Here is a 12,383-nt window from a genome sequence, read left to right as displayed (position 1 = left end):
TTGTTGTCGTGGCGACCCCTCCCCCCAATTCTCTCTTGGGACCACCCATCTGCCATTCAGCCTGTGAATGGAGGAGGTCAGTGTGTGTCAGTCAGTGTGTGTATGTGTGTTTGGTCACCGGGAAGCTCTCTGCTCTGTTTAGTCAAGCTGCAGCTCTCCACCACAACACACCAAGGTAAGGACACACACTCAGGAAAAATGTGGGGTTTGTGTGCGTGTGTGTTCGTCGTATTGCGTTGCGTATTGTTGGTTGTGAAGTGAAGTTTTTTTGCCAACAAGCAAAAGTCTCTCTCTCTCTGCCCCCCCACCCCTTCACCCGGCGCGTGTGTTTTGCATTTCACTCGTTTCTTCCAGGAGAAAATCAATGGAGTTAATCTGTTCATCTTTATGAGCGTCATGTATCTGTGTCGGTGTGTGAGTGTGTCTGTGCTCGACAAGTTGAGTAAATCCTCCAGTGCCATTACCTCAAACTGTACTTCACTGAAGTCACGTACTTCAAAGCTGATAAACCACAGTGTTGTGCTTCACTGCAAAAACTTTAACTTGTGTTTACCCTTAATTTTTTCCCAAGTTAAGAGGGGAACTAGCTTCACTGTGACTCAGCCTGATATTTAGAAACTTGAATCTCCACTAGAAGTCAAACTTATGTCCCGTTGTGGTACTCTGTGATCCTGTGGAAGCTCAGTTGACTAAAGCAAAGCAAACGATTCCTCTGAGCCGACCAAGAAAAATTAGTCGAAGTTTGTTGCAACTTTGCCCTGACTCTAAAAGTCATAGCTGAAAGTTCTTTGTGATGCTTCTCTGCTGGCATCCCCTCTTCCTCCTCTCCCAGATGTAAGAGGGTCTGTAATGTGGCAGCAGAAAATGAATGTTGCAACAAAGCCGTTTAATTAGGTTTAATCCCACTGTCACAATGTCAGGATTCTCTTTTTTATCCTGATGAAACCAGCTGGATTGGATGATTGCTCATAAAGAAGCCTCTAATAAGCCTCAGCATCGTTTTCTTAATGTCGATGCAATGTGAAACTTGCGTGAGGGTGACGAGCACGCCGTCGCTTTTGGAGAGGGTTATTGTATTTAGCCCCATGAGTTTGGACTCTCCTGATCCTGTCGTGATCCAGTCCAGGACTGGCACGTAAACCTGGCAGTGGAAAGTGCCTGGCTGTATGGATTCTGTCTGTATTGTGCTTGGATCACAGTTGGTCGTGTGGACCTCTTTGCTCCACTGGTGATCTTACGACAATTTGATGAGGAACGTCTACATGTTCGCCGCGTTCTGCGATACGTTTGAGGAGAGAAGATTCTGTCAGTTAAGGCAACGTGTGTAGGATGTTGAAGGAGCCTGGATGGAGGCTGGCAGAGCTCTGCCTAAGAAGTGAACACATCAACCGACTGAACGACCCTGCAAAGAAAAAAAAACCTGAAGGAGAAAAAGAGCCCAGGCAGTCCCCCCTCCTCCTTTCATCTGTTTTGGAAGGATTCAGTCTTTGCCCTCTTTCTCACACTCCTTCTCTTCCTCTGTGGTTGATTGCCTTAAGGCCTGGCATCCCGCAGAGCTGCTGTCCCCAAAAAACTGTCTGCTTCTGGTCACTGCCTCCTCCTCATCCATGTCCTCCTCCTCTTCTCCACCTCGCTTTTTTCATTTCTGTCCTTTTTTTCTGTTCCATTTCTTTTTTGCCTCCTCCTCCTCTTCTTCAATTTTTTTGTCTCCCTCCTCTTTTCTCCTCCTGCCTTTGAAGCCTCATGTTGTTTTCAACAAAGTCTGAAGGACTATTGTCGCTCACGCCACACTGCTCCTCATCTATCCTCCCTCCTCCTCCTCCTCTCCTGTTCTCAGTGTTGATTTATATTAGGTTTAGTTTGTTTGTGTTCGGGTCATAAATGATGTTTATGGTCTGTCTTCCTCACCTGTCCTGGTTGTGTGTGTGTGTGTGTGTGTGTGTGTGTGTGTGTGTGTGTGTGTGTGTGTGTGTGTGTGTGTGTGTGTGTGTGTGTGTGTGTGTGTTTGTGTGTGTGTCCAGCCTTTTGAAGTAGCAGGGTCAGATTTCATTGGCTGATGTGAAGCTTCAGGAGCATATTGCTTTAATTCCAGTTAATGTGCTCATTGGCTCCTCTGTCCTTCCTCTCATGGCGACTGTGAAGCCCAAACTGCTTTTAGCCGAGCCTGTTCCCGTACTGGGGAGCTCAACGTCCCAGCATAGTGGAGAAATCCTCCTTTTCTCTGTCCTCATTAGAGTCCTATGAGGAGATAGAGATTAATTTCATTTCCGGCCAGGCTGTTTTTAGCTTAGCACACAGACTGTAAGCAGGGGGAAACTGGTAACATAACTCAGTGGTTCCCAATTTTGGGGGCGCGACCCCTAGGGGGGCACAGAGCTACTCAAGGGGGGTAAGAGAAGGAAGAGGAGCGATATGAATAAGTACCGCCTCAGGTAAATGAATGAGGGGGGGGACGCATAGAAATTTGGATCTTTAAAAGGGGGGCGCTGAAGAAAAAATTTGAAAACAAACTCTGACTCACAATGCCTCTGATTCACAAAGACAGAGTTTAAGAAGAAAAAGCTGTGAAGCAGAAACACTTCATTCATTTTTAATGAGCCTTCATCAGCTTCAGCTTCATCTTCCTTATTAGGCCAGATGACTGACAGCTGTCTGAATGTCTGCTCCTGTCCCTCCCTCACACACCAGCATGCGTCTCATCGTGGTTGCTTCAGACGTTCATGCTGTGTGTGTGTGTGTGTGTGTGTGTGTGTGTGTGTGTGTGTGTGTGTGTGTGTGTGTGCGTGCGTGCGTGCGTGCGTGCGTGCGTGCGTGCGTGCGTGCGTGCGTGCGTGCGTGCGTGCGTGCGTACACTTGTCGACTGAGTGCTCCTCAAACTGATTAGCTTGCTGATGTGTCCTGATCACTGCAGCCGCTCTTTTCCCACACATACATGCACACGCAAACATACACTCAGTACTGACCTACTAGCCTACTGTAGCTGTGTGTGCGTGTGTGTGTGTGAGAGAGGGTGTGAGAGCTTCCATATGGTTTCATTGTTAGCTCATTGTGTTCTCGTCATATTACTCGTCATAACTCCTGTGTTCACTTACAGGCTGGTTTTGTTCAAGGGGGACCAGATGAAGTAAACATGTTGATGCTTAATGCTGCCTTTTTAACAAGTAATGAGTTTTGATGGAATTAGTCACATTTCATTCCTTAATAATTGTAGTGTAACAGAAAGAGACCAGAGCCTTAGGGATTAAGGCGTTTTCAGACCTGTAGTCCTTCTTTGGTCTGAATCAGTGTTAGTATATTCACTTTATCAACTATTCCTGTGGAGAAACATACATTTCATTACGGTCATTTAGCAGACGCTTTTATCCAAAGGGACTTCCAACAAGTGCGTTCAACATAGGTAGGCAGTACAGACATAAACAGTAATGTAACAACCTTAGCCTTTCTTGGGTCATTGCTGTTGACACAAAGAAAAACCACAAAGTGGAAATTCAAAGGAAGAAGAAAGAGAAAGGAAGGTTGTTACTGTTAGTAGTCTGCTTCTGGAAAGAGTTAAAAGCAGTTAGTGGTAAGATAAGATAAGATGAAAGTTTGAAGAAGGTGAGTCAGGCCATCAAATCTGCTGTGTAATGTTTGAGTGTTTGTGCAGTGTGTACCCCCCTTACCAACACTGGGGTGTAGATGCGCCTGGCATTACTTTGTCGACAAGGTTCCCTAAGAACTACAGGAGTGGAGTGGATTAGGTGTTGGGAATTGGCCATGGCTTTGTCCAGTGGCATCTGAGGCTCCCTGGGATCCTGTCCCAAGCCTATGAAGTAGGCTGTAGAAGGGGGAAGGTGCCTGGCCTGGTTCTCCCTTGCCTGAGGAGCTTCAGCTCCGTTCTTCGATGGAGTCTGGTTACTCATATCTATCCTTTTGGGGCAAGGAAGGAGAAATCTAGTGACAGCTAGGGGGAGTCTCTGCAAACACTATCAGTGATGACAGCTGCCCACAAGATGGTGCTGTCCTAGTTAAGGTGCACTGGTTGGTGCACTGGTCAGGACACTGGCCTGTGGATGGCAGGACCCACTGTAGTGCTAAAGCTCCTGTAGCTAAAGTATAATTCACTTTATCAACTATTGCTATCAAAAAAAAAAAATAACTCTAATAAATTAAAGTCCTCTCCCCTTATTTGAAAGGGGAGAAAGATAGCAGGTAATTGACCTACGCCTAAGAGATGCACCATAAATCTTAATTATCAATTAAAATGATCACATTGATTAATTGATTAATTAAACAGGAACAATTTAAGGATTAGTTTTGTGCTCGAAATCAATCTGGAGGGGTGAGCCTTGGCGTGGACAGGGGCTGAATCATACACCATTCAAAGCAAACAAGATCAGACACTTCTGTTATAATATGAAAGGATTTATTAACTCATAATAATAACTTAGAGTCATCACCATAAATATAATAAACCACAAAGACATAAAACAACAACAGGAAGCTCAGATAATAACAGATTCGATCACAAGGGAAGTAAAGCTGTGTGTGTGTGTGTGTGTGTGTGGTGTCTGTGTATGTGTGTCTGTGAGAGAGGATGGCCAAGTTGTTGGCACACCCACTAATGGGACCTGGATTAAACTAAAATGGGGAATCTAGTATTAGAACAGGGCTGTACAAAATGGCGGACAAACACTTGTGTGTGTGAGCGGAGTTCCTGGGCTCAAGGTTCACTGCCAAGATGGCAGATTCACTCCTAGTCTAGTTTATGTGTGAAGGCGTGTGCATGTGTCCCACCCCTCAGAGCAGGAGAGGATGGGGTTGAATCAGTTCTGCTGAAGGTGATTTGTGAATCAGGCTGGTAGACTCAGGGGAGTCTTGCAATACACAATAACCTTAAGTCACACACACGGCAGCGTCGCTCTCTATCACAGTTTAACAAGATTAAAGGAGAGAGAGAAAGAGAAAGGAACGAGAGGAATGACGGTGTTGATTAACACTGATGAAATATTAAAAGAACACAATTGTAATATATTGCTTAGTTTAGAACACACATAGTGTCCCACATCTAATGCATATAATATCACTTTCTAACTCTATTTCTGCCCAGACGTCTAAGCCTTACTTGGTGGAATTGCGTCCTTATTGCAATTCTCTGTTGAATGGATCAGGCAGCCTGTCGCGTTGAGACTCCAGTTGGGCCTGCTTGGCGAATTTAGGCAGATCCGTGCGCTGGTGGATTGATCACAAGGGCAGGTCTGCAGAGCTTCAAATCTCCGGTCTAGGCGGGGAGATTTGGAAGCTTGCCGACAGGGAATAAAAAAACACAAGGAAACTGCTTGCCATCTTGGTTTGCAATCAGGATCCAGGTCGAGCAATCAAGGAAAAACCCGCCGGCAATAGATTCAGAGGAACAGTGTTCACCGGGACAAGGCCTTTGTCTTTGTCCAGAGAGAGATAGGGTGAGCCTCAAATCGTACTAAGAACAGAATCGGGAGAGAGTTCTGGGTTCACTGGATTGGGACATGAAGGGCAAATTCTAAGGTCTCTTTTCTGCTTTGAGTTGAGCCGGAGAGAATGAATTTAGAGATTCCAGAGCTCAAATGACCTCACAGGCAAGGGTCAACCTTTTGGCCAATGTCGCGGAAGCTGAGTCTACGTATGTCATCTTCACATCAAGGTGTGTTGGTCCACTACAACTCTGGGCATAGTAGTTTTCTTGTCTTGTGAACAAAGGACCACATGGCCTAACCACGTGATCTTCAAGGTTGGAATGTGACTATAGGCCCCAACATTAGCAACTAAATTGTTACAATCTTTCATTTACCACTCAGTTTGGTTTGATAACATGCAGAAAGAAAATCCAACTGAACCAAAACATAACAACAAAAGCCATCTGAGACCTCACACGTTTGTCAGAACGTTCTTGGGTTGGCAAAGCTCCTATTACCCAGAAAAAGAGCTTCAAAGGTGACATGAACAGAGAGGCAGAGCAGTAAACAGAGCAGAGAAACAGGTCTGCTCTACTCTGGGCCAGGCTGGTAGAAACCACCAGAAACCACCTTCTCCAATAAAGTCCAATCAGTTTTGTTTTCAGTTTTTCGCCTGCTAAATCAACCATCCTTGGTTCCTGATCAATAGATGGCCGCATAGCTGGCCATAGACTTGTGAGGATCTTGTTCAAACTGCAAACAAACTTCTCTGGAGTGCGGTGAAGACGCGCAAGACGGTGTGTGATTTGGTCAAAACACTACTAAAATCGAGTTGAAGACGTAAATGTGGACTTGGGGTAATGTGCTGAGGTAATGTGTCGCTCTGTCAGGAGTGTGAAAGCTCCTTCAGGCCTGGATAAAAGCAGGAGGCCTCCTCTCCTTTATTTATACCCTCCCTCTCTCCTCTCACACACACACGCCTCCCCCTCTAACCTACATTCAATACGAGGTCGGCGGTTGGCTCCTCTGTGTCGCCCACATGCACACTCCCACACATACACACACACACACACACTTCAAAGCTTCCTCTCTGCCCACTCAGAGGATGATGATGTCATTCTTTCTCCCTGGTCAGTCCCGCCTCTCTTTAGCCTCCAGACATGTTTGTCCCTCAGTCTGTCTGTTTGACTCTTTCTATAACGGGATTCTTCCATCTGTAGATGAAGTTTGACTGAATAACTTCAGCATAAAAAGAACAAAATTATGATTCAAATCAAGTAACGAGAATAAGAAAACGAGGCAGACACAAACCGGTAGGCTTTGTGTCTCTGTCAACACACTACACTGGCTACTGAAACCTGAATGGCCAAAGGTCAAGGGTTAACCTGAGTCTGAGTCCACTGATTTATAAAGTAGTTGTAAGCAAGTAGTTGTAGTAAGCTGATCTCTCTTCCTCCCTCCCTCCCTCCCTCCCCCTCTCTCTCTCTCTCTCTCTCTCTCTCTTTCTCTCTCTCTCTCTCTCTCTCTCTCTCTCTCTCTCTCTCTCTCTCTCTCTCTCTCTCTCTCTCTCTCTCTCTCTCTCTCTCTCTCTCTCTCCAGGCCTATGGGTGGGCATTGGAGGGCATGCGCCGCCTGGCCGGTATCACAATGGATGATTGCACCTTGCCAGACAAATGCCAGGCTGTAATTGGCTGCCTGGAGGACTACCATCGCCAGTATCCGCCGATCCCAGATGAAAGTTTCCAGGAGATGAAGGCGCTGGCGAGTGAGCTGCGGGGCGAGCGAGGCCTCTCCCAGTGGAGCTTCGCCTGGTCCAAGTGCCATGAGACCAAGAAAATGTTTGACAGAAAAATGGAGGCGGCACTCAGGTTACGAGACTCCTCCCATAGGCGGCACTCTGACGCTGCACAAAGCACAAGCTCCACCCCCTTCTCCAGGAGGACCTTATCTGGTCTGTGGGGGGGACGGGAGGGTTCCTCCTCTTCCCGCCCACCACAAATCTCCTCACCTCCTCAAAACAATTCATCCCATGTCCTCAACATCTTCTCAACTCCTCAGAACTCCCCCCAACTCCTCCACACCTCTTCAAACCCAGACCTACACGGCAAAACCTCCTCGCCCACAGAAAACCCACAAGTACTCCCTATCACCTCGTCACCCCCTGGAAAAGACTCCTCCTTCCTCCCAAACACCTCAACACCTTCCAAAGCTTCCAAATCCTCCCCCTCCTCCATTTTCCGCACCCAGCAGACCCCTCTCCTCCGCCGTCTCTCGCTCGGCACCTCCTCACAGGAGTCTGATCTGGTCAGCATCTGCTCCACCAGTCCCAGTCTTTCTCAGCTTGACATTTCCTCAGCCTTCACGTCTTCCTCCACCTGCTCCTCCCCCTTTTCCTCCATCTCCAGCCGGAGGCAGCAGCTCCGTAAGACCCAGAGTTTCGACATCCCCGCCACCCCTGAGGCATCGCGGCTTGGTCCCCGTGTGCTAAATGAGCACAGAGGAAACACGGGCGTGTTCATCCGGGGCCTGGAGGTCAGCAGCACAGAGGCAGCTGACCACAGGCCGAGGACGCCTGCTCACAGCTGGACAGGACAAGGACAACACTGCCACAGGACGCCTGGAACCCCCAGAACCATGGCTGCAGCAGAAACCCGACCCAGGGGAAGGTGGGTAACGAGCCTGAGGGCTTTTCAATCTAAAATGACAGTTCTCCCGTTTTCACCGATTTTGTCGTGACTCCGTTAAAGGTCATGATGTCATCACAGTCACCACTTCACTATCACCTTGTCCTTGCCGGGTATCAATGTTTCAGTCTTTGATCCAATGTATTTTTAGTCATAATGCTCCCAATGATTGCAAAATTTAATTCACGGAACTAGATTGTAATCAGAATGTTGTGTGGAAATGAGTTCTGAGTAAATCAGAGGAGTAGGAGGAAGACGAGGAGGAAGAGGATGAGGAAAGGGAAGACAGAATGGTGCTGGAGAATAAAGTCAAGTCAAGTTATGATACAAGGTTAAAGTAAGAGATAAAGTGGTGCTTTAAGGGTAGTAGTGGATGGGGGAGAAAATATTTGGCAAGAATAAAGGAGGTGGAGGTGGAAGGAGGTCGGACTAGATGAGAAAACGGTGTCCTAAGAAACAGCGAAACAAGGCTAGGAAAGGAAAAGGAAAGAAATATGTGGCATGGGAAGGAAAAGGAGTAGGTGGAGGAGGACTGAATGAGGGTTAAAGGAAGACATGATGTTGAAGTGACAGTGACCATAGGAAAGACGATGGGCATATTATGATTTCCTTTTATCTCAGCAGTAAGCTGCGTCACATCGTGCATGAGATGGTGATGACAGAGAGGGAGTACGTGCGCTCTCTCGCCTACATCATCGACCACTACTTCCCTGAGATGGAGCGAGCCGACCTCCCTCAGGACCTGAGGGGCAAACGCTCCGTTGTCTTCGGGAACTTGGAGAAGCTGCTGGACTTCCACAATCAGTTCTTCCTCAAGGAGCTGGAGGCCTGTTGGAAACACCCGCTACGAGTCCCACACTGCTTCCTCAGACATGTACGACACGACCACACACACACACACACACACACACCCACACACACACACACGTCTGTGGTTCAGCCTGTCACTGCCATGATTTGGTGCCTTTGTTGTTTGCTTGTAAACAAAATGGTGAAGAAAGAAGAATTGAATTGGCCAAAGAACGAAAAGGTTACGTTATAAACAAATGAAATGTTATTGTTTTTGTGTTTGAACAGAAAGAGCAGTTTGGCCTTTACGCGCTGTACAGCAAGAACAAACCAAAGTCTGACGCCCTGCTGGCCAGTCATGGAAATACATTCTTTAGGGTGAGAAAAAAGTGGATGCGATCTTTGACCTCTGTGGGCTCTTTACTATGACGCTTAACCTCTGACTCAGCGCTGCATTTTTCACATTCCATTCATTTTTAAGAATAACATTAAAACCCCTCCCCCACTCCCCTCTTCTTTCTGTCTCTCCTCCACGTTCTTTTGTCTCTGCTGTCTTCTCCTGTTCTCTACCGCCCTCCAGAGGAAGCAGGTGGAGTTGCGTGATAAGATGGATCTGTCCTCCTACCTGTTGAAGCCGGTTCAGAGGATGAGTAAATACGCTTTACTCCTCACCGACATCATGAAGGAAGTGGGCACGTCGCAGGAGGCGGAGCTCGTTGCCCTGCAAGCCGCCACCAACATGGTGAAGTTCCAGCTTCGCCATGGCAACGACTTGCTGGCCATGGACGCAATTAGAGATTGTGATGTGAGTTAAAGTTGATGGTTTACTGTCATCAAAACATATCTGTAGATGTTAAATTAAAGATGTGATCAAAGTAACGGAGTCAGTGTGTCAAGTGGTCTGATGGACTGACAGAGACAGGAAGTCCTTCATTCCCAATTGACATACACTGCAGTCTAGTGTCCTCATCTTGGCTGCTGTCTCTCTCCAGGTGAACCTGAAGGAGCAGGGGCAGCTCATTTGTCAGGATGAGTTCACGGTTTGGAGCGGGAGGAAGAAATGCGTGCGTCATGTTTTCCTTTTCGAGGAGCTTGTTCTGTTCAGTAAACCGAAAAGGATGGAGGGAGGCCTGGACGTCTTCATCTACAAACACTCCTTCAAGGTACACATGTTTTCTGTTTGGCTGTGTTGACCTGGTCGGACAAAAAGACATGAAATTTACTCGCACTTTGAATTTTAAAAATGACATTTTAATGTGAAGTTTACTCTCCATTGAAATTAGAGTGAAATTCAAACCCCAGAGTGCTGCAACTAAAACAATCTGTTATCATACCTGAAGTTAAAGATCAGACCCAGAGCTACGGTGAAGGTCAGGAGGTGGAGCTGACTTGTTGTTTGTCTTTGCAGTCGGCAGATTTGGGTCTGACCGAGTCGTCTGGAGACGACGGTCTGCGGTTTGAGGTCTGGTTCAGGAGGAGGACCTCCAAGAATCAGACTTTGGTCCTTCAGGCTGCCACGCCCGACGTTAAACTCGCCTGGACGGAAAACATCGCCCGTATCCTGTGGACTCAGGCCACCAGGAATAAAGGTACAGAGACTCATCTACCAGCTCTCTACCAGCGGGGCTGAATCGTACTAGTGTAGCACAGTGGTGTGTGTGTGTGTGTGTGTGTGTGTGTGTGTGTGTGTGTGTGTGTGTGTGTGTGTGTGTGTGTGTGTGTGTGTGTGTGTGTGTGTGTGTGTGTGTGTGTGCGTGTGTGCGTGTGTGCGTGTGTGCGCGTGTGCGCGTGTGTGTGTGTGTGTGTGTGTGTGTGCTGTACTGCAGAGCGAAACCCCCAGATGTAGAAGAGCTATCAGTCTCTTTTTACAACACATATTTCAGCGCTCATAATCCACAAGTAATGTAGACAAAAGACCTTCATCTGCATCAGTCTGATTACGTTCCTTTGTGTGTGTGTGTGTGTGTGTGTGTGTGTTTGCAGAGATGCGTTTGAAGGAGATGGTGTCCATGGGTGTGGGTAACAAGCCGTTTCTGGACATCCAGCCCAGTGATGCAGCCATCAACGACCGAGCAATCCACTTAATCATGAAAAGCAGAGGTCAGACTCTCACTTTCTCTCACTCACTCACTCACTCACTCACTCACTCACTCACTCACTCACTCGCTCACTCACTCACTCACTCACTCACTCATACACCCCACACCAATAGTCTATGATATTAGATGTGTCATTTAGGCAATAAAAATATCCACAGTGATTCTTCAGTTTGCAGTGATACAAACAATGTGAAGAAGCTGACAGCAAATTAAGTTTTGACTTTGGTTTATTGATTAATCACGTAATCATCGACTAATAAATAAATACAATTAATTATTTAATTGTGTTTTTGTTTGAAGGTTGAAGTGGAGAACTTATGAATAACTTTGTGTTTGTTTGTTTAGGTTCCAGGACTCGAGCGTCCATCGCCGTCTCTGTCTTCGACCACTCCAATCCCTTTAAGCGAGGGGCGGTGACCTCTGACCCCGGTTCTAGGGGGCAGTCCTCCACCAGCCTGCTGGGTCCCCTCAACCTGCACATGTACAGGTACCAGCGCCTCACTTAGCCCAGTCACATTTTACAATTTTCTAAACGAAAACGGAACAGAAAGACAAAAATAATGCTTCTCTTCCTCCAGTCAAAGTCTTCACTCTGCTCCTGCTGCTGCAAGTTCCTTCATCTCGTCCTGCATTGAGGAAGACGAGCTGGAACACGAGACCAGTAGCCAGCCCTCCATGAGTACGTGCAACACACACACAGTCAGACATAGATCTCACCTACTTTGTTTTCCAGGATAAACAATCATATATGCCTGTTTGGGTTGTTATCGCATCTAAGAGTTGCCTGTTTGGCCTTGGTGGAGGTTTGCAATCTTCCTTGTTTTGTTCATATTTTCTCATAGCTCATGGCTAACGGTCTGTGTGTCGTCTCTCCTCAGCCACGGAGAGTTCTGGTTCGTCGTCTCGCTGTCTATCGGGCTCCACTGGCTCCGACAGCGGCTGTGTCTCTGCCCACCTGCAGGAGGCGCTGCCTGAAGACATCACCACTCTCAGCAACAAGCGGCACCTCAGCAGCCAATACATTTCAGCCGTGAGTCTCACACACCCCACGGAGGAACATAACTTCTGTCTTTGCTCAGTTTAAGAAACATCAACATGGATCCATACAGCCGCTGTTATTAAAAACATGAACTCTTCTTGTGTATCTGTAGACGTCGGCTCCGGTCATTAGCCCAGCAACCATCGTGTGAACCAGCAGCTGACCTTCATCACTGTGAGTGTAGTCACCACACCAACATACACACTTCTTTACTTCATTAAGTATGCGCTCCTCACCTACAAAAGACGACAAACTGCTGTAACCTCATGAATATTTAGTCTGATTTGCTCTGAAATTGCATGAATACAGAAAAAGAACGTGTTCAGGTGCCGTGGTTTTGATAAGCACACCAGAATCCCAG

At 47.1% G+C, this 12,383-nt stretch overlaps 1 protein-coding gene across 4 annotated transcripts in view; it reads left to right on the top strand.

Annotated features, from left to right (window-relative positions):
• Positions 1-12,383, top strand: part of plekhg4 (pleckstrin homology domain containing, family G (with RhoGef domain) member 4) — a 43,951-nt gene that overhangs the window by 30,744 nt on the left and 824 nt on the right. For 3 of the 4 annotated variants that reach the window (XM_076146946.1, XM_076146945.1, XM_076146943.1), the window contains 11 exons: positions 7,011-8,077; positions 8,717-8,969; positions 9,173-9,262; positions 9,465-9,689; positions 9,877-10,047; positions 10,293-10,473; positions 10,868-10,984; positions 11,329-11,470; positions 11,562-11,662; positions 11,862-12,013; positions 12,135-12,196. In XM_076146946.1, the coding sequence (XP_076003061.1) occupies positions 7,011-8,077; positions 8,717-8,969; positions 9,173-9,262; positions 9,465-9,689; positions 9,877-10,047; positions 10,293-10,473; positions 10,868-10,984; positions 11,329-11,470; positions 11,562-11,662; positions 11,862-12,013; positions 12,135-12,173 (2,538 nt within the window). In that variant the 3' untranslated portion in view covers positions 12,174-12,196. The remainder of the gene's footprint in view (positions 1-7,010; positions 8,078-8,716; positions 8,970-9,172; positions 9,263-9,464; positions 9,690-9,876; positions 10,048-10,292; positions 10,474-10,867; positions 10,985-11,328; positions 11,471-11,561; positions 11,663-11,861; positions 12,014-12,134; positions 12,197-12,383) is intronic. The other variant, XM_076146944.1, reaches the window with a different exon arrangement.

Source organism: Genypterus blacodes, unplaced genomic scaffold (genome assembly GCF_046128005.1).
Source record: "Genypterus blacodes isolate CSIRO-AG114 ecotype Tasmania unplaced genomic scaffold, CSIRO-AGI_Gbla_v1 ptg000036l_1, whole genome shotgun sequence".
NCBI lineage: Eukaryota > Metazoa > Chordata > Actinopteri > Ophidiiformes > Ophidiidae > Genypterus > Genypterus blacodes.
Note: the sequence above shows the minus strand (reverse complement) of the source record. Positions and strands in the feature narration are given on the sequence as shown.